At 42.7% G+C, this 21,962-nt stretch overlaps 1 protein-coding gene across 2 annotated transcripts in view; it reads right to left on the reverse strand.

Annotated features, from left to right (window-relative positions):
- DPP10 (dipeptidyl peptidase like 10) overlaps window positions 1–20,806 on the reverse strand; it is a 451,471-nt gene extending 430,665 nt beyond the window's left edge. For both annotated transcript variants that reach the window (XM_073305257.2, XM_073305256.2), the window contains exon 1: window positions 19,931–20,806. In XM_073305257.2, the coding sequence (XP_073161358.1) occupies window positions 19,931–20,005 (75 nt within the window). In that variant the 5' untranslated portion in view covers window positions 20,006–20,806. The remainder of the gene's footprint in view (window positions 1–19,930) is intronic.
- Between the last annotated feature and the right edge of the window lie 1,156 nt (window positions 20,807–21,962).

The raw sequence follows: 21,962 nt of genomic DNA on the forward strand, positions 1-21,962 counted from the left end.
TTAACATCACAACACCCCTCCCTGCAAGATAGCAAGGTATTTATCTTTATTTAATGGATGGGAAACTGAGACTAGGAGAGATTAGAGACTAAATTTTCAAAAACGTCAACTAAATTTGGATGCCACAGTGTTTTGGTGCCCAATTCTAGATTGGCGCCTCACGTTTCCAGCAGAAAATGAGTCACTCAAATGGGCACTTTGGAAAATACTGGCCTTAGAGACTTGCCCAAAGTCAAACAGGAATTCTGTACTAGAGCCAAGAATAGAACTCATGCTGCTAATTCCCAGGCCTACCATCCGTTTTCACTACACAAATAATGATGCTCTTTTCAGGTACATCAGCCCAAGTATAAGGATTGAAAACCTAGTCACCAATCATTGGTGTTAAACTCCTCTGCCTAAACAAAAATGTTTTATATTTCTTAATTACTATATAGCATAATATGGCATGATTTAAAATCCTATACTGAGACTTTTCTAAATGTTTTCTTATCCTTGTTTATATTCATTCTCTCGCTGGCTCTCCATCTCATACTGAACTGTTCTTGCATACAGTGGAACCTCAGCCTCCTAATTAGGCTTCACATGAACTAAGTTAATTTGCACCATCTTAATTACAAATCCCACACCTGTTTGAACAAAACCCCTCAAAAATGTAAGAAAAATTTCCTTTGACATTATAAAAGTAGATTTGACACAGTCCTCCTTTAAGGCTAAGATTCAAGACAACAACAACAACAACAAAATTAAGTATTTAGCTAGTCCCGTTGACTTCAATTGGATTCTTCACTCGCTTTAAGTAAAGCGCATGATTAACTGTGTGAATCATCAGGCCCTTCACTGATTTTCATTGCCCATGTAAGACCAAAAAATATTGCATAATGTAAAGAAACAGCACAAATAACGAAGGGCAAAGGGGGCTGTTCAACTTCTTTCTGTTTTAGTATTTTATAAGGTGTTAGTAGTGGCAGACACTTTGCTTAACGTCCTTTGCTTAAGGACAGTTCTTTGCTTAACGTTGTCATTTTTTATCCTGGCAGTGACCATTTAGAAGGAAGAGATAGGAAAATCCAATAATAGGGCACCACTTCATAAGAGTCAAATGTTGGAGAAAGTCTAACCAGGCTGGCAAATATGAGTTCAATTAATAGCAAAGGTTGACATGCCAGTGGTATATCTGATATTTCACAAAGGGAAAGACACCCATTCTGAAATTATATAAGATTTATGGCAAATATATTTGACAGGTTTCCTAGATATAGAAAATTCATTTAATAAAAGCAGTCTCACTGAAAGAAAACATTGAAGAAAAAAATAATTCTCTATTTATTATTTTTAGATCTAAAAATAAAAAAATGAAATGAAAAACCTCAATGAAATTGACACTTTAGCATGAAGAATATTTTTCTTTCTTTATACACTGAAAAATATTCCCATGTTGACATGATATATTACTCTGTGCTTGTTTCTTTCAGGAGGTGTTCTTTATCTCAGCATATGTGCCATGAGATACAAGGTTACCATGGCAAACACATTTTTTATTGAACAGGAAGGTAAATAAATAAAAGATGTACCACGTGTTGGCACATAAGTCAATGTTGCTCAAAAGGTGTAGTAAATTACATCCGCTGAAGTTGTTCAACTTCTGGTTTTCCTGAATAAGCAACTTTACACCATGCTATATAGGAGAAGAGCTAGAGGCAAGGAACTCTCCTTCCAAACTCTTGTGGCAAGATACCGATATTTAAAGTTATTAAAGGCAGAACATTACATTACTGTCGGTTTAAGTTTACAAATGTAAATGTACCAAAGTCAGGAGAAAAACAAGTTCAGGTTCCTATAACAATGCATGGATATGGGGATCCATCCACCTGAATCAGTTTCCGAGATCAGGGCCTAAATACCCATTACAGCCTATACCCTGTGCTCTTTTTTTCCACCTACTCTCGCCAGCTTTCCCATAATGCAGGCAGATCATTAAGGTCTTGATGTCTGCAGCTCTGCTTAAGATGTAAAGTAGTCTTCTTTCCCATCTCCTGTGACAGGGGACAAACCAGGAATATTTCCCTTTCAATATACACCTAAAAGCGGACTCTACAAGAAATGAAGTAGAGTAACTGCCTGTGACTATTTTCTTTTCCTGACATCTAAACTTTTTCTGCAATAAAATTTTCTTATTGGGAGAAGACTGACAAATTATCTTACATTTTCCAAGGGGGAAAAAAGTTAAGATATAACCTGGTAATTATACTCACTTCCAGGGAACAAGAAGAATCCTGAAATCACTATATTTTGCATAAAATAGAAGTTAGCTCCATTTGAAGTTATCTGCTTTACAGAGGTGGAATTTCTGGTAAGAGCTGTGATATGCATATTTCATGATAATATGTCACCTGAGAATGACAATTTTGCAAACATAACAGTGCTGTGGGAATTGGTGAGTATACTGTAAAGAAGAGGGGGGAAATCTCATCAATTCAACCCAGACAGGCAACATCATTCCTTTACCAAATACAGGCAGGCCCTGATTCTACCACCTGATCCATTCAGGCAGAACCTTGCACCCATGGAAATCCCAAATGGCTTCACTGAGGTTCTGCACAGGTCAAGGAATCCACACAGACAGCAGATTGCAGGATCAGGGCCTTACTTGGCAGGATTCTGGATAAAGTGAATCCTAGCTGAAGCCTGTAGACGGCGCTGCAAATCAGGAAATATATTCCTTTATTACTCCCCAAAAGAGATATGAGAGTATCTCATTTTTAAGATCATTGGCTGAATCAGTAATAAAATATTAATAACAATGATAATAAAAGCATTTGTTTTGGGTCAAGACAAAGTGAAAATTGTTCAACAAACCAAAGTTTCATTTCATTTCAAAAATATTGTTTGACCCAACATGAAATGTTTCATTTTGGTTTTGTTTTTAAACAAAAATCTGAAACTAAAAGTCACTCCGAATCAAAAAATTGAAACATTTTGTTTTGATATTTTTGAGAGTAAACATTGATGTTTCATATCTTTTGTTTGTTTTGTTTATTTTTGGCTAAAAAATGTGTTGAATTACACACAAATTTGCTAAATGTTTGGGTCAACACGAAATAGCATTTTTTAGAGAAAAATGTTTGTCCGAAAAATTTCTTCCAGTTCTACTCACCTTTTCCCCCATGTGGAGTGAAATAACTACAGACAGAGACACCTAACTTTTGTTTTAAAAGAAACGGAGCATTAGGAAAATGACTGAATCACAGGCCTACAAACACATATGCAAATATTTAAATTTAAGCCCAAGAGTAGCTCCACTGAGTTTAACGGGACAATTCACATGACTAGAATTATGCGCATGCATACATTTTTACATGACCAGAGCTCAATTCTCTTGTTCCATTTAACATTTTATTCCAATTTCCTGGCTGATCTAGGGATCTTGTTGTTTTATGCCGCTACTCTGTGTTTAAGCCACAATTTACAGAATTTTGCATCTCTATCTCCCATCAAAATATTTCCCAAACCATGTAATTTTCAAGATTAGTTGACAATTTATAATTCTATGTTCCAGAACAAGAGTATTTAATTTTGTAAAGCAATTTCTTCTTTTCCTTTCTCCCCACCCCATTATTATTAGCGGTAGATATTTTGATATGTAAGTTTCAAAAGTAAAAAACAAAACATGACATTTTCATTGCATTCAGTTTTAAGTTTTTGGAGGTATAACCGTGTCTTTGATGGGCTTTCTGTGGGACACTATAAAATAATGCATTCATTATTTTAACGAATTACAAAAAATAATTATAATTAAGTCAATATTATTTTTAAACAGCTAGCCCAAGAACTTAAAGGGACACTGTCAATAAGAATCATATTTTAAACAAATACATCTCCTCAACAATTAACTTTAAAACTGACATAATTAAACACACTTCCAATCTACATTTTACTATTATATTGTTTATTAGGTCCCAATTCTGCATTGAGATTTGCAGACGTACAGGGATCTCCTTGTATGGAGCTCATGGGTGGAATCAGAGCCTTACTTTGTAATTTTTTCTCAGGATGGACAAAAAAAGATAATTAAATTAGATTCACTTTCTGGTTCATAATTCTGCAGTAATTGGATTCCAAACACCCTAAGGGAGAGTTTGTTTAAAATAACTCTTCCTATTAGAATAAGAACAATGGAAACCTTACTATTGGTCTCACGTATTGTGATTTCATTTTATAAAAATCTAATGCCCTGCTCTTGCAAGCTGAAGTCCATTGGTGGTCCTATCAAGCTGAATGGGTCCTCCCTTGTCTCTGCAATGTTACTCACATGCATAATTTGGAACCAAATCTGAGTTGCTTGTGTTCCATGAAATGCATTGGCAGATGTTTACTTGACACAACAAACTTGGAAACCTGTTTTAGAGAAAAAGGTAGTCAAATTAAATGTCTATATTTGTCCAAAGTGTGGGGCAATGGGGGGAAGAAAAAAACTTCAATGGAACTACCCTAGTTATAAACATGCCTAGATTTAAAGTTAGGTTTAAAGTTGCTGTATTATGTTTCAGAATTACATGCAGAGGAGTCTTTCTGTTTTGTTTTTATTAATATATGAAAAATAAAAATAGAACTAGAACTTCATTCTGAAACCAATTACTGTTGATTTTAAATAAACTAGTATAGCGTCAGATCGTTAAGTCCCCGCTCAGAATCCGGAGCACTTAGTTATGCAAAATATTTCCATGATGTTCACAGTTTGATCCCACACTTTCAAATTTGCCACATACTGAATTTTTACAAATAAACTCACAGGGTATGTCTACACTACGGAATAAGGTCGAATTTATAGAAGTCGTTTTTTTAGAAATCGGTTTTATATATTCGAGTGTGTGTGTCCCCACAGAAAATGCTCTAAGTGCATTAAGTGCATTAACTCGGCGGAGTGCTTCCACAGTACCGAGGCTAGAGTCGACTTCCGGAGCGTTGCACTGTGGATAGCTATCCCACAGTTCCCGCAGTCTCCGCTGCCCATTGGAATTCTGGGTTGAGATCCCAATGCCTGATGGGGCTAAAACATTGTCGCGGGTGGTTCTGGGTACATATCGTCAGGCCCCCCTTCCCTCCCTCCCTCCGTGAAAGCAAGGGCAGACAATCATTTCACGCCTTTTTTCCTGAGTTACCTGTGTAGACACCATACCACGGCAAGCATGGAGCCCACTCAGGTAACCGTCACCGTATGTCTCCTGGGTGCTGGCAGACGCGGTACGGCATTGCTACACAGTAGCAGCAACCCCTTGCCTTGTGGCAGCAGACGGTACAGTACGACTGGTAGTTGTCCTCGTCGTGTCCGAGGTGCTCCTGGCCACGTCGGCTGGGAGCGCCTGGGCAGACATGGGTGCAGGGACTAAATTTGGAGTGACTTGACCAGGTCATTCTCTTTAGTCCTGCAGTCAGTCCTATTGAACCGTCTTATTGTGAGCAGGCAGGCGATACGGATTGCTAGCAGTCGTACTGTACCATCTTCTGCCAGGCAGGCAAGAGATGAGGATGGCATGCAGTCCTTCTGCAAAGTCTGCTGCCAGCCAAAGATGTAAAAGATAGATGGAGTGGATCAAAACAAGAAATAGACCAGATTTGTTTTGTACTCATTTGCCTCCTCCCCCGTCTAGGGGACTCATTCCTCTAGGTCACACTGCAGTCACTCACAGAGAAGGTGCAGCGAGGTAAATCTAGCCATGTATCAATCAGAGGCCAGGCTAACCTCCTTGTTCCAATAAGAACAATAACTTAGGTGCACCGTTTCTTATTGGAACCCTCCGTGAAGTCCTGCCTGAAATACTCCTTGATGTAAAGCCACCCCCTTTGTTGATTTTAGCTCCCTGAAGCCAACCCTGTAAGCCGTGTCGTCAGTCGCCCCTCCCTCCGTCAGAGCAACGGCAGACAATCGTTCCGCCCTTTTTTTCTGTGCGGATGCCATACCAAGGCAAGCATGGAGACCGCTCAGCTCACTTTGGCAATTAGGAGCACATTAAACACCACACGCATTATCCAGCAGTATATGCAGCACCAGAACCTGGCAAAGCGATACCGGGCAAGTGAGTGATCAGGACATGGACACAGATTTCTCTGAAAGCATGGGCTCTGCCAATGTATGCATCATGGTGCTAATGGGGCAGGTTCATGCTGTGGAACGCTGATTCTGGGCTCGGGAAACAAGCACAGACTGGTGGGACCGCATAGTGTTGCAGGTCTGGGACGATTCCCAGTGGCTGCGAAACTTTCACATGCGTAAGGGCACTTTCATGGAACTTTGTGACTTGCTTTCCTCTGCCCTGAGGCGCATGAATACCAAGATGAGAGCAGCCCTCACAGTTGAGAAACGAGTGGTGATAGCCCTGTGGAAGCTTGCAACGCCAGACAGCTACCGGTCAGTTGGGAATCAATTTGGAGTGGGCAAATCTACTGTTGGGGCTGCTGTGATGCAAGTAGCCCACGCAATCAAAGATCTGCTGATATCAAAGGTAGTGACCCTGGGAAATGTGCAGGTCATAGTGGATGGCTTTGCTGCAATGGGATTCCCTAACTGTGGTGGGGCCATAGACGGAACCCATATCCCTATCTTGGCACCGGAGCACCATGCCGGCGAGTACATAAACCGCAAGGGGTACTTTTCAATAGTGCTGCAAGCTCTGGTGGATCACAAGGGACGTTTCACCAACATCAACGTGGGATGGCCGGGAAAGGTACATGATGCTCGCATCTTCAGGAACTCTGGTCTGTTTCAAAAGCTGCAGGAAGGGACTTTCTTCCCAGACCAGAAAATAACTGTTGGGGATGTTGAAATGCCTATATGTATCCTTGGGGACCCAGCCTACCCCTTAATGCCATGGCTCATGAAGCCGTATGCAGGCAGCCTGGACAGTAGTCAGGAGCTGTTCAACTACAGGCTGAGCAAGTGCAGAATGGTGGTAGAATGTGCATTTGGACGTTTAAAGGCGCGCTGGCGCAGTTTACTGACTCGCTTAGACCTCAGCGAAACCAATATTCCCACTGTTATTACTGCTTGCTGTGTGCTCCACAATATCTGTGAGAGTAAGGGGGAGACGTTTATGGCAGGGTGGGAGGTTGAGGCAAATCGCCTGGCTGCTGGTTACGCGCAGCCAGTCACCAGGGTGGTTAGAAGAGCACAGGAGGGCGCAGTACGCATCAGAGAAGCTTTGAAAACCAGTTTCATGACTGGCCAGGCTACGCTGTGAAAGTTCTGTTTGTTTCTCCTTGATGAAACCCCCCGCCCCTTGGTTCACTCTACTTCCCTGTAAGCTAACCACCCTCCCCTCCTCCCTTCGATCACCGCTTGCAGAGGCAATAAAGTCATTGTTGCTTCACATTCATGCATTCTTTATTCATTCATCACATAAATAGGGGGATGACTACCAAGGTAGCCCAGGAGGGGTGGTGGAGGAAGGAAGGAAAATGCCACACAGCACTTTAAAAGTTTACAACTTTAAAATTTATTGAATGCCAGCCTTCTTTTTTTGGGGCAATCCTCTGTGGCGGAGTGACTGGTTGGCCGGTGGCCCCCCCACCGCGTTCTTGGGCATCTGCGTCTGGAGGCTATGGAACTTGGGGAGGAGGGCGGTTGGTTACACAGGGGCTGTTGTGGCAGTCTGTGCTCCAGCTGCCTTTGCTGCAGCTCAACCATACACTGGAGCATACCAGCAGCCTCAGCATTGAATCCTGCCTCCTCTCATCACGCTGCCACCACATTTGAGCTTCAGCCCTCTCTTCAGCCCGCCACCTCTCCTCCCGGTCATTTTGTGCTTTCCTACACTCTGACATTATTTGCCTCCACGCATTCGTCTGTGCTCTGTCAGTGTGGGAGGACAGCATGAGCTCGGAGAACATTTTATCTCAAGTGCGTTTTTTTTTCTTTCTAAGCTTCACTAGCCTCTGGGAAGGAGAAGATCCTGTGATCATTGAAACACATGCAGCTGATGGAGAAAAAAAAAGGAACAGTGCTATTTAAAAAGACACATTTTATAAAACAGTGGCTACGCTCTTTCAGGGTAAACCTTGCTGTTAACATTACATACATAGCACATGTGCTTTCGTTACAAGGTCGCATTTTGCCTCCCCCCACCGCGTGGCTACCCCCTCAACCCTCCCCCCTCCCTGTGGCTAACAGCGGGGAACATTTCTGTTTAGCCACAGGCAAACAGCCCAGCAGGAATGGGCTCCTCTGAGTGTCTCCTGAAGAAAAGCACTCTATTTCAACCAGGTGACCATGAATTATATCTCACTCTCCTGAGGATAACACAGAGAGATAAAGAACGGATGTTGTTTGAATGCCAGCAAACATACACTGCAATGCTTTGTTGTACAATGATTCCCGAGTACGTGTTACTGGCCTGGAGTGGTAAAGTGTCCTACCATGAAGGACGCAATAAGGCTGCCCTCCCCAGAAACCTTTTGCAAAGGCTTTGGGAGTACATCCAGGAGAGCCGCGAATGCCAGGGCAAAGTAATCCTTTCACATGCTTGCTTTTAAACCATGTATAGTATTTTAAAAGGTACACTCACCGGAGATCCCTTCTCCGCCTGCTGGGTCCAAGAGGCAGCCTTGGGTGGGTTCGGGGGGTACTGGCTCCAGGTCCAGGGTGAGAAACAGTTCCTGGCTGTCGGGAAAACCGGTTTCTCCGCTTGCTTGCTGTGAGCTATCTTCTTCGTCCCCAAAACCTGCTTCCGTGTTGCCTCCATCTCCATTGAAGGAGTCAAACAACACGGCTGGGGTAGTGGTGGCTGAACCCCCTAAAATGGCATGCAGCTCATCATAGAAGCGGCATGTTTGGGGCTCTGACCCGGAGCGGCCGTTCACCTCTCTGGTTTTCTGGTAGGCTTGCCTCAGCTCCTTCAGTTTCACGCGGCACTGCTTCGGGTCCCTGTTAAGGCCTCTGTCCTTCATGCCCTGGGAGATTTTGACAAAGGTTTTGGCATTTCGAAAACTGGAACGGAGTTCTGATAGCACGGATTCCTTTCCCCATACAGCGATCAGATCCTGTACCTCCCATTCGGTCCATGCTGGAGCTCTTTTGCGATTCTGGGACTCCATCATGGTCACCTCTGCTGATGAGCTCTGCATGGTCACCTGCAGCTTGCCACGCTGGCCAAACAGGAAATGAGATTCAAAAGTTCGTGGTTCTTTTCCTGTCTACCTGGCCAGTGCATCTGAGTTGAGAGTGCTGTCCAGAGCAGTCACAATGGAGCACTCTGGGATAGCTCCCGGAGGCCAATACCGTCGAATTGTGTCCACAGTACCCCAAATTCGAGCCGGCAAGGCCGATTTAAGCGCTAATCCACTTGTCAGGGGTGGAGTAAGGAAATCGATTTTAAGAGCCCTTTAAGTCGAAATAAAGGGCTTCATCGTGTGGACGGGTGCAGGTTTACATCGATTTAATGCTGCTAAATTCGACCTAAAGTCCTAGTGTAGACCAGAGCACAGAATCTCCAGAACGATAATACAAACCACTTTCACAAAAAGTCTGATTACAATTTGCATTTATAAAATTGCCTTCCATCCTGTGGGACCCCAAAAAACTTTTAACAAATTGACAAACTACAAAAAATATTGTAGTGTAAATATGTGCTTGTACTAGTACCAATTAGTCATGTAACTAGTCCCACTGCTTTCATTGAGACTAAGAGTATTAACAGTGGGCTTCTAGACAAGAACTTCAACCACTATGAAATACAGTCACATCAGGAGCAGAACACGGCATCTGCCTAACAATGCACCTGCAATTACCCTGCAATACAGTTTGGATATAAAAAAATAAAAAGCTTATTTTATAACTAATTTCCTTGTATAGCCACCCCCTTATTTCAGAATCTTTGACTTTGTAAGAGTCTATTACCTTGACTAGATTTAAATTTATATTTATGCTTGACAGCATCTAATTACCCTATACAATCATCTATGCCTTGGAGCAAGAAGGCCTTTAGTACAAACATTCCACCAGGATTTTTATGTTGTTGCTTTTTACACTGTGGGATATCGTACATTTCTTCCAAGAAAGAGCAGGCAATCTTGCAAGCTAATTCCTATCCAGAAAAGACACCTACTTGGACAATACTTTTATTATTAAAGCCATCCGGGATTTTTGTGGTCTTTTGGATGTATTTACAGTCGTCATTTGGCCTACCCTGCCCTCCAGCAGAATTAGTCGTGGACATGGGATTCAGCTCCTATGTCCTCAGGATTATTTTCCCCCCACACCCTACTGTATAGAGAAAGAGAGAAGCTCGAAATTCAAGAAGCTCACTCTAGTAAGTCCTTAGATAAGATTTTACTTAAGCCAAAATCCAGAGACTCCGAAAGCCTCTTTCCCCATGTATGTCAGTTCATTAGCCTGGACAATCAATGGGGTGCTCAAGACAGAAAGTGGGGGACAGAGGGACTCAGCATTCACTGTATAGTCCAGGGATGAGGGTAACATATACAAATGCAGGATCAGACCCAGAATTTATGATCAGTCCCATTAGTAATGTTTGCTTGGTTTAGTTCTCTGTATTCATTCAGTATTTAACTTATACAATAAAAGAAGCTTAACATTTTCCCCTCTAGTATTTGGAAATCACACCCATATTGCAGAAGAATCTGTCTTAACCTTTACCTAGCTCCTTTTCAGGGAGTCTACAGAACACTTTGCCTTTTCAAATGAATGGGAATTGCAAATATTACCCTAGACACTCTACTAAATCTTTAAAGGGTAGAGATGGCTAGAGGATGACAGTTCCATGTCACTGCAACTTTTGAGGTTTTGAAGTTTGGTTTTGTTCTGCATGGGAACGATACCAAAATATCTTAAATGCAAAAAAACAGAAGTGTGTCAAAATGTCCATTTTGGCTCAAAGATTAAGCTTTTCAGCATGTCTGGCCTGGGATGTAGGAGACCCAGGTTCAAGTCCCTGCTTCTCTGCCTGATTCAGAGCAGTTTTTTTTATCCCAGCCTATTCTCACTCAGCTACAGCAGTGATTTGAACCTAGGGTTGCCTCATCCTAGTCTAGTGCCCTAACTACTAAGCTACAGAACAAGTTTGTCATCTTTGCTCTCTCTTCCCTTCCATCTCTGCCATGCCACAAAAAAATCAGATATATCTCCACAAAACATGTCCACATCAATGAAACAGCATGTTCCACCAGCTCTATTAAAGTAATTTCTATTTGTTTAAATCAATAGGCAATTTTATACTTGATAATTGATCATCTTATACAACAGTCTCAAAGTGTCAGAGGGCTTTTATCTTGGTTTTGAATCACTCATTGTGTACAGAATCTCTATACAGTAAGTTATGTTCAAGTTCCTAACAGTGTTAAGAACAATTAGGAAAGGTTTTCTAGCTTCAGCCATCAATTCTGTAGGTCATCCAATGTCCTTCCTAATGGATAAATACTGTAATTTATCATCATCAGTCACCATCAGCATTATTCTTTTTACTATCATATATTCATGAACATTATTCGATACAGCTTAGTAGAGCATAAAAGAACTACATGATTAAAGTGAAAAGGTGCAGAGTTTGAAACAGCACAGGTTTTATGGTTACTGAATGGACTGAGAAATGACATAGGTCTTCTAAGAGTGAGAAAGAGTTTTTCATCAAATTATAGCTACCTCCTGGCAGAAGACTTAAGGGCATCTCTGGCAATGGACTTGAAGGCAGCTACTCACCTTCCTGTCTAACTCTGTCAGTGCAATATGAAAGAAGGGTTAATTATGAGCGGTATAAACTAGGACATACTAAATACAGTACAATACAAATACAAACGGACTTACAGCAGATGGGGCCTAGTGCAAAACTTATGGAAATCAATGGAAAGACTTCCATTAACTTCAGTGATCAGGCCCCGATACTGATTCAGGGATTGAATTCACACATTTTACCAGTATGAAAATTTATATGAATAATTATTATTTCTCCTCATAACATCAATGAAAGCCTTTAAATGCCTTAAAATGTAACAAACAAAGCTAATAAAAGGACTTTCATACAGTGAAAGAATACTATTCAACAGCAATTTAGTTTGCTTAAACACTTCCTTCTCCTTATTAATTATCAAAGTAGCTTGCCCTCTGCAGTACCTTAAAATGGGAAGCTACCAAAAAGAGGCAAAGAAATTGTATTTGAACATATATGGTATAACAGACATTTTCAAGATCCTGGGGCTAACTTGGACACTTTGTAAATGAAAAATTGTTCCCGCGTATAAAAACCATGCAAAGACTTCTACACCACAGAAGTCCCATTAAAGTTCTGTGTGAAGAGGCAAATCCTAGTCCCACCTCTATAGAGGCAGAGGGTCCCACAAACAGAAAATATAGTACTGTTCTACTCGATAGGAATTACCTGTAGGTTATTATGGAAACAAAAACACAGATAAAGGGGTTTTTGTGCAGGCCTGGAGGGACTATAAAATGCGAGTGAAAGCCCCTTCAGTCTAATAGCTATATTCTTGCTCTGTAACATAAGACAACAGCTTCCTTTCCCCCTCGCCCTTTTTGAGTTCCGCAGTGCAGTTACTCAGCATGGTTCCTGGGGTGACAATTTGGTCTTAAGTGCTCAAGTATTGGACCCTCTGCAATAGGTATGTGAATTTCAGTCTGATTTGTTTTCCTATTGTCAATAGGTCAACGAGTCAATGGGAGGTTCACCTTAGAAAGATCCGTAAGACTAAGCCCTATATAGTTACTCACTTAAAAGTTTGCTTCAGAACTCCTGATTTAAAAAAAAACAACAACAACAACACATTTTAAATACCCATGGTATGAATTCTGCATGCACCCAGGATGTCTGAGGTTCTAGACACAAACAGCCTGTTTACAACATATATAGTCCTGCTCCTACACAGGTCATGCTAGTTAGGGCCCAATCCTGCTTGTCCTGTTCATGCAAGTGGTCCCACTGAAATCATGAAGAGTAGTCGTCTGGGGAAGGTGATCAGGAGATGGACCTGGAAAGAAAAATGTGCTTATTTTTCTCCAGCCCACACCCTGACTTCTCCTCTTCTATGAAACCAGACTTGTGAATGAAGGGTGCGTGGACACCTGTCAGGAGGGAGGTAATTCAAGGCAGAGTAAACTATTTCAATATTCACTTGCTCTATGCAGTCCCCTAATTCTCAATTCCTGCATGTAGAGCTTGAAAAATATAGTTCTAACCTTGTAGCAGGATTATTAATGCAAATTCAAATAAACTTCTTGGGTTGCCGTTCATATACTTGACCACATAATCTAGGTTTGTAATATTTCCTCTCTGTCTTCAGCATGGAAATGGCATGGCTCACTCACATCTGGTGTAAGAAATGGAATCTGAATCTAAATCTTAACTGTTGTCATAAAATTCTGGGGATAATAAAAGAACTTTATTTTTTCCACTTTTCCTCATTTTTCCACCTTAGAACCCAGATGTACCTGACTTTGTATTGACCCACAAAAATCAATACATTTGATATATCACAATAGTATTACAAGTCAAAAACACAGCTAGCTACAGAAACTTGGAGAAATGTGAAGTCACTTTTGATTTTGTACTGTAAGAGCATTTCTTATTTCAATCCTAAGCACACTCAAAACACAAACACACACAGCATATGGAAAGAATTTCTGAGACAATCATTACCTGGAGCTGAATACCTTTTACACAAAGCACTAAATCTTAAAAGTTTTCAAGTTTGCTGAAACTGTGGTTAGTGTGTAACGTAAGAGTTCAAGTGTTTCTATGTATCCAAGCAGGAAAAGACAATTTTGACTGAACAGACAGGATCTTGTTCAAGACCAGTACTTATGTAGGAATACCTACAATAGATCAATATTGTCACATTAAAAGTAGGTCAGTGCTCACCCACTGTCTCCTATGTGTGCATGTACCACATAATGTAAAAATTCACAAAGTCTTGTAAGTTTTTGAAAGACAACATACAATTATTTTAAAAAATTAGAAATATGAAAAATAATCTAACAGAACCATCCACCAAAACACAAAATATATGTCCCCCAAGGCCCTGATCCTGCAAAGAGATCCATGTGGGGGGATTCCTCTGTCCACGTTGAAACCCATTGAACAGGCATAGGTGTCCACCAATTTACTTCTCTTTGCAGTATCAGGGCCTAGTTTGGGGAAACCACTAAAACATGATGAAGGAACACGTGAAAGACATTAGACTATTTCACCTTTTATTCACTGAAAACTAAACCTTGATGCATACAGAGATAAAACTCCCTTGGAGGTCAAATTTATTTGAACTCAATAGGGGCTTTACTACATTTTAAATTTTCAGATCTTAGCCCTGAGAAAGCAGTGTTTAAATGTCTTGCTCTTTAATTCACTGCACTTTACAATAAAGGCAATACTCATACTGCCATTGACTTCCATAGGAGCAAAAGCAGACTCTGCCTGTCTATATATTATACAGTTATAGTTAGCTCTTGTGCTCAACCAATAACTGCCTTATAATAGCAGAATAGCACACAATTAACTTCACTTTCACATATCTATTTTAATAATATATTAACTTACAGTTGCAGTAACGGACTGCAGTTCAGAACTACTAGAGAAAATTTTAGTTTGCTGTATTTTAAAACTGAATTTTAAAAAACCAATACTTAAGTGTGAGAGAATAATAGTGACTCAAGGGAGAATGATTAAAATTTTCAAAGATCTCTTTGCTCATACAGACAAAGAACAGCAAGCAGCAGCAGGTGGTGTGGATCATCTTTTTTTTTTTTTTTTTTTAGGTAAACAGACTGACGCCTCACAATGTTAATTCCGATAGGAATTATCTTAGTTTTTCATCCGCAAAGAAAGCAATATGCATGAACTGGCATGTTATACAGGTACCAAATTTTTTGTGGTTATTGACTATTAAACAGTGCTTTTTTTTTTTTTTTATGATCACTAAGAGCTATTGTCTAAGACCGCAGGCAGCTGTTAAAAACTACAGATTGACAAAGTCATTTGCTGTATTACACAGGTAGAACTCAGGAAGCTAAAATAATTTCTGAAGCAAGCTTTCAGGAAACAGAGTTCAGTGGAAATAAGAGTAATTTAAAAGGTATTTTCCTCTGCAGATAAAGTATAATAACATAAAAATGTAATTTTAGAAATAAACAGCAGCAATAATTTAACAAAGGGTTTGGAATGAATGTGACTAATTTATCAAAGTTCTCTCTAAAAACATTGTTTATTACAATCTTGCCTAAGGACCAACTATAAATGGGGTTCCATTGTGCTAGGCCTTGTACAAACACAAAGTAGTAGGCGGTCTCTGCCCGGAAAAGCCTACAATTTAAAAATCGACAAGACACACAGTGTGCCTATAATGCAATCAATGAGTGTGACTGCTGCATGCATAGACATCCGTGAGCCAGCTTGAATGTAGCTAGCTCATGTACCAATGGGAGTGGAGCTGAAGCAGTACAGCTTCACTAGGGACTGTACAACAGGGTAATAACTGGGGTAGCTAGGTCATGCTGAAGGCTATGCTGCCACAACTTCACAGCTACCAGTACAGAAGCTAGACAGAATAAGGTAGCTTGGGTATGTCTACAAATGCTATAACTACACACCCAACTGCAGTGTAGACGTACCAACAGTGTGGGAGAAAAAGGAACGACTCAAGCAGAATGAGTTTAATTAGGAGGGAACAAGGTAGTGGAAATAAAAGTGAAGGGAGAGGGGACACTGAAGCGAAGAGATTGGGAGGGATGTACAGTCATTAGATGTTTTGTCCATGGGAATGTTGGTTTACAACTACCTTCTTGAGGAAAGTGCTCGATAAGAAGTTATACCAAATTTCTTTCTAAGTGACCATTAATGTTTCACTCAGTAAAATAACACCTTTTTTTAACCAGGAAATTCTCTGTAACAGCCAGTTGTAAGTTACAGTGATAACTCAGGTCCCAATCCTGAAAACACTTACTGCAGCAAACCCATTGACTTCAATCTGACTACTCACATGAGTAAAGGTATATCTGTGCTTAGGTGTTTGCAGGAGAAGACCCATAAGCAATTCCTTGTTTCACCACAGATTTTCTCTGGGGCATTGGGCACGTCACTTGGGCCAGGTTGACACTACAAAAAGTGCAGGCAATGAAGGGCCTATCTTACAAAAAGAGGTTAAAATAGCTTGGCTTGTTTAGCCTTGCAAAGTGAAGGGTAAGGCTGGGGGGAAGGGAAGAGAGGGAGAGATTTCATTGCTCTCTATAAACACATCAGGGGTAGGAGAAGAGCTCTCTCAGCTAAAAGACAGTGTTGGTAAAAGAACAAACAGGTATAAACTGGCCATGAATAAATGTAGGATGTAAATTAGAAGCAGCTTCCTAGCCATCAGAGGGGTGAGATTCTGGCACAGTTTTCCAACGGGCATCATAGGGCAAACAACCTAACTAGTTTTAAGAAAGAGCTTGATAAATTTATAAATGAGTTTATATGACAGTTTTGCCTGCAATAGCCAGGGTATGGACTCAATGACCCAGGATTTCCCTTCCAGTCCTAAGTTCCTGTTTCCCTGCATAGCTATGTCAGCAAACTTTCCTAATATAGACACAGCTTATACCATCAAAGGAGGACTTTTGCCAGTATGGTTTATACTGGTTCAACAAGAAAAATAAACTATACCTTCAAAAGCAGCTTTTGCTGATACAAGCTGTGTCTACACGAAGGCTTTTGTTAGTATAGAAGTATGACAAAAAAATTCAACATTACTACACCAACCGCAGTTTCTAGTGCAAACCTGGACTTAGTCTCTCTGGACCTCAGTTCCCCATCTGTAAAATGGGGATAGACCTTCTTCCCTACCTTGCAGGAGTCTTGTGAGGAAAAATATGTTAACGATTGTGGCACTCTCAGAAATGATGCTTACAGAGACCATATGAAGTATCTAGATAGATGCATATGGGCAGATCTTTGAATCCATATGGATCCCCACTGGCTTCAATTGAATGCTGCATGGGCTCTACTACAGGACTGGACCCCTAAAACCTTCTCAGTAGTCAATTACCATTTAAAATGAAGAGAATAATCTTCTTCTGTACATAAAATTCAACTCTGAAAAACCATTATGTGTGATCTAAATATTAAGCACTGTGCAAAAAATACTTGGAAACCAGGAATTTCACAACATGATTTGGTCTGAGCCTAGCAAAACTTTGTTCTCTTCTATATTTAATGTTTGCATACAGTTGGGAGAATCACAGTTATCTCCATTAACTTACAAATTAGTTGAAAGAGAGCTTGAAAACTGTAGAGCAGTGAAATAATGATAAGTATATTCCTAAGCTTTTCAACTATTTAAAACTAATAGAGAACAGAATACTGTTCTTCAGTGCAAGGTAACGGGGCAGTAGGAAGTAATAGGGTTTGATATATAACAAACTGCTTTGATATTTAAAAAAGATCACTAGCTTTTCAACAACAAAAGGCGATTTTGGTAATTCAATTGTGTGTGAATTTAAAATAAAGCTATAGTGAGTGGTTAGATCCAACCATCTTTGATGTTGGCTAAGAGCACTGTCTTCTAAAAGAGAGCAAACAGAATATTTTATTGACATTAAAGAGCCCTATGAATGCCTGAGATTGATCATACAGTAGCAACAAACGCCTGCACCAGCTGACTTACTGTAAACTTTAATCATTCTGTACAGATAATAGGAAGCGCTGACAGCAATATCCCAGTCATTCTGTCTCAAACTATTATAACAGATGCATTCAATTTATTCAGAATATTGAAAGCCTCCTCAAAACCAGCCAAAATGGAATACTTTGTTCAATATCACAGGAGAAAAATGTCAGAATGCATACACATAAACCCAACCCTCCAAATACTGGCACACTTGCTTAAATTTGCTCACACGAGTAGCCCCACTAAAGTAAGTAGGATTACTGACATACTTAAACATAGGTAAATATATTCAGGATAGGATCCTTAGACTTAAATTAACACATAAACCTATAACATGGGATTTTTCAATATCAAAATGTGCTTTTTCATCCAATAAATTGCTTCTTTGACATATCCGTAAATCCTATCAATTAGTCTGATAATGAAACAAATGTGATTTATAATTTTTATCTTGGTTACGTTTTGAAAAATGCCGGTTTCAAAATGCACAAATTGGGACGTATCAGTCTTGAGACCAGAAAGGAAAATGCAACCTCACAAAGAATCTTTATGAGTTTGCAAAATTTCAGGTGTTTTGCAGGCAATACAAAATCTCTGATCCGCTGGACTCCGCTAAAAACTGATGAGGTTAGGTGCACTATTTTCAGCATTTATAGTCTGTTCTTTGCTCTCCTTTCCCCCTCCCACCTTTTCAAACTCTGCAGCACCAGAAGTAACCATCTGGGGTCACAGGTTAGTGATCAGAGATTTCATAAGGGAGTGTTCACACGACCCGTTTTTTCTAGCGTCCTGGTACCATCATCCAAGAGCACCAGTGAGAAATAGCAGCCTGTTAATGAAACGTAAGGTTCTGTGATGCTGAAAGATTAGTTCTGCTAACACACATGCCCTGGTTGGGCAAACCTTTGTACACTGAAATTGCTTGCAAAATGGTACTAAGAGACACATAACGTTCCAAATAGCCCCATTTATTAACATAAACTCAGTGTAGAGGCTTTTAGCGGCAGGACTTCGAAAAGGCTGGATGAAATGCTGCTGTAACGCTTGTCAGGCTAGTAAAGAACCTTTCTCACCTTCTACATCAAACCAAAGTGCTCACACATTTGCCAAGGGGATGAACAGACAGGGATGTGGGAAGCACTCGGCAAAACAGAGGTGTGGAATCTCACAGTATTAAAGACCCTAGCCTTCCCCACGGATCCAGGGGTCGCTCTTTCTGCTTTCGAGCTGGACAGCAGGAAAAGAACCTACACTGTTTCCCGCACCCCAATACCGGATGTTTAAGCTTATTACACTCCTTTCAGCCCCACTTCCAGCGCTTGGCAGCTAAAGTGACTGACATGGAAAGAATTACACTGTTTCCCAGCGTATCCTGAGCATACAGCACCATCTCTGGTAGTATCAGCCTGCTCCTCTCCGGAGTGCAATAATTATCCAATGACCTAATAGCTGACAGCCTCCACTTAGAGCCACTAATTGATGTAAACATGACATCTGTAGAGACTGATCACTTCGTCTATGTATGTCACTTGATGCAACTTGGGGAAGCAAGAGCACAAAGTCCTGCACGATTTTCCGGCGGGAGACTCTGGAAATGACACCCAAACCGCCTAGAATGATACCGGAGCGCAATGATCGAAGTGTGGAGCCCTGACTTGCATTCTGAATTCTCCAGCGCCCACCTGAAACAGACACAGCCCCGCAGCCAAGACACCCTGGGAGACCCTTTCAAATCTGGACTCCTTAAAAATATATATTAACAACCTCCCACAGCCCCTGAATCTTCCTCCAGCTCTAGCCTCCCTCCCCCCAAGTAAAAGGCTTCTGGTCCCTCTCACTGCTCCGTTCACACGCTTGGAAAGGTCATTCGAATGCTTAATTTCGTCTGCTAACGATGCGTCCAAGGAGCTTCTCCCCCACCCCCAAAGTCTTCGCCTGCAGGGGAACAAAGTACTCCACTCAGGCTGCTGTGCCCCCCTCCCCCAGGGCGCAAAGGGTCCGTTTCTTTCTTGCGGCGGCTGTAGCAGCCAACCTGTCCCCCTCCCCTCTAGAGCAAGGCGGCAGCCCCTTGCCCTCTCGACACCTCGTTTTCCTGGCCACACAGACTGTTACTTTTACCCACCGTTTGCTACAACTTCGTCCGGAGTCAGTGATGGAGACGGGGGGAGGCACACACGTGAAACGTAGGTTAATCTTCAAGCCTCTCTGGGAGACAAGGAGGGAGAAACCTCCCCCCCCTCCCCCCCCAGGCACAGTTCCTGCAAACTCTTACCTGGTCTTGCGGCTGGGGCTGGCTCCCCCGGCTGCCCGGGTTCGGCGGTGCCTGCTGCTCCTTCATGGCTGTCATTGCACAGAGCGGGCTTGATTTCGCTGCACTTCCTCTCACGGGTACTTCAGCCTCGGGGACCTTTCACTGGGCACCGACTGCATGACACAAGCTTCCCTGCCCTCCTCGAACTGGCAAAGCGGCGGCAGCAGAAAATGACCGGGGCTGGGGGGAGGAGGAAGAGGAGCACCAAGGAGCAGCCGCTTCTGTCTCCCCCTCTCCAGCTACCGCAACCCCCCCTCCGGCTGAAGCCAGGCGGTCTGAAGCGCGCCCAGGGGCAGAGGAGACTCCAGCTGGCGGGTCACTGAGCGCTCTGGGCCGCCAGCCGCAGACCGAAGCGGAACACCTGGCTGGGCTGGGACTCGGCCGGCTTCCCCTTCCCCGCCAGGAGGGGATGGTCTCGCATTACTGCAGTGTGCGCGCCCCCTCCAGCAGCGGCGGCGGCGGCGGCTCGCCGAAGAACCCTCCTTGGCGAGGCAGGTGCGGAGGAGCCGGAGCCGGAGCCGGAGCCGGGGGCTCCCCGCCTTAGCGCCTCTCCCCTCCCGGCAGCGGCAGCGTCCCGCCGCCGAGCGCCGCTGGCTGCACAGCTGGAGCAATGGACCGGCAGAGCAACAAGGCGCCGCTGTCACCCGCCGCTTCCCTCCTCGGCGGGAGCCGACCACTGCGAGCCCCCAGCCGGAGCGGGGTGGGCGGGTCTCGGGCTGCTCCTGCCGCCCACCACAGGACCAGCCCGCCAGCTCCGCGCTGCAAATGCCTTCACCCGCCTTCCTGGAAGCCCGGCCCCACAAAGCTGTGGTAAATCCTCTCTTTGGGCAGCGAAGAGCAGCTGCTTCTGGGCTGTTTAGGATGGGACGGATTTTTTTGGGGGGGGGGGGAGAGGAGGGCGCTGTGGATCTGGCTTTAACAGGATCTGACAAGCTGTACCCCCTCCCCCCGCCACACACACACACACACAAAGTTAAAAAAACAGCCAGAGGTTTGCAGTCCCAGCCTCAGCCATTTCCAGCTCGAAAAGCACGGCTGGAGCTCGGGATATTGATCAAATTCTCAGGTTTTTTGTTGTATCCCTCATACAGTCATATCGGAGACTATCTACATAGCCTGTATATTGCTTACTTGGCTGCGGGGCACCTTCACAGGTGTTTGGGGGCGGGTTAGTCCCTAATCCTTCTACAGGATTTACCGGTGTAAACTATGCTACCAGAGGCTTGGCCCTCTTTCAGCTATCAGGGAAAGAATCAGGTGCTAGAAGGGTTGAGGATCAGCACCTGGGGAATATACATAACTAGGGTGAGAAGCCTTGATTCTGCACAGTGACCTACATGGGTCTAGGCCCGCCTATTCACAAGCCACTGCTTTGTGGGGGGTCCAAGTGTTTGGGCTGTCCAATGTTGGATAGAGGTACGCAGCACCCACACCTCTATCTAACATCAATGGTAGGTTCAGGCATTTAACACCTCTGAAAATGAGGCCCAAGCTGTCTGGTTATCCCTGGTTTCAGCAGTATTTTGCTCAATTCTACTTTAACTAATCCATCCATAGGTTTGGCCTCACAATGTTGCACTACCAGAATTATCAGGGGGAACCCACACTGGTGGATGAGGCCCTTAGCAGCATCGGCTACAAACCACATGTGAGAGAAACAGAGGTCCAGGGCAGAGCCAGCAACTAGGAACACAAAGACTTCACCATTCCCCACAGGGCCCGAGGCAGTAGGAATGGGGATAAGACCTAGTCAGCACTCCCCATCCCTCACACCAAGAGATCCAGCAAGGGGACAGCAGCATATGCTGTGAACACTGTGAGATTATCAACCACTATGTACCATGGTTTTCAATCTGGACATTTATTTCCTCTCTGTTCATTCCAACAGCTTCTCTCCCCCTTCCACCCCATCTCTGAACAACTCATTCTCTTCTCTATCCCTTGCTCTCTCCCTTCCTTCCTCACTGCTCTATATTACCATAACTTCCCTACC

This window comes from Lepidochelys kempii, chromosome 11, assembly GCF_965140285.1.
Source record: "Lepidochelys kempii isolate rLepKem1 chromosome 11, rLepKem1.hap1, whole genome shotgun sequence".
In the NCBI taxonomy this organism is placed as follows: Eukaryota; Metazoa; Chordata; order Testudines; family Cheloniidae; genus Lepidochelys; species Lepidochelys kempii.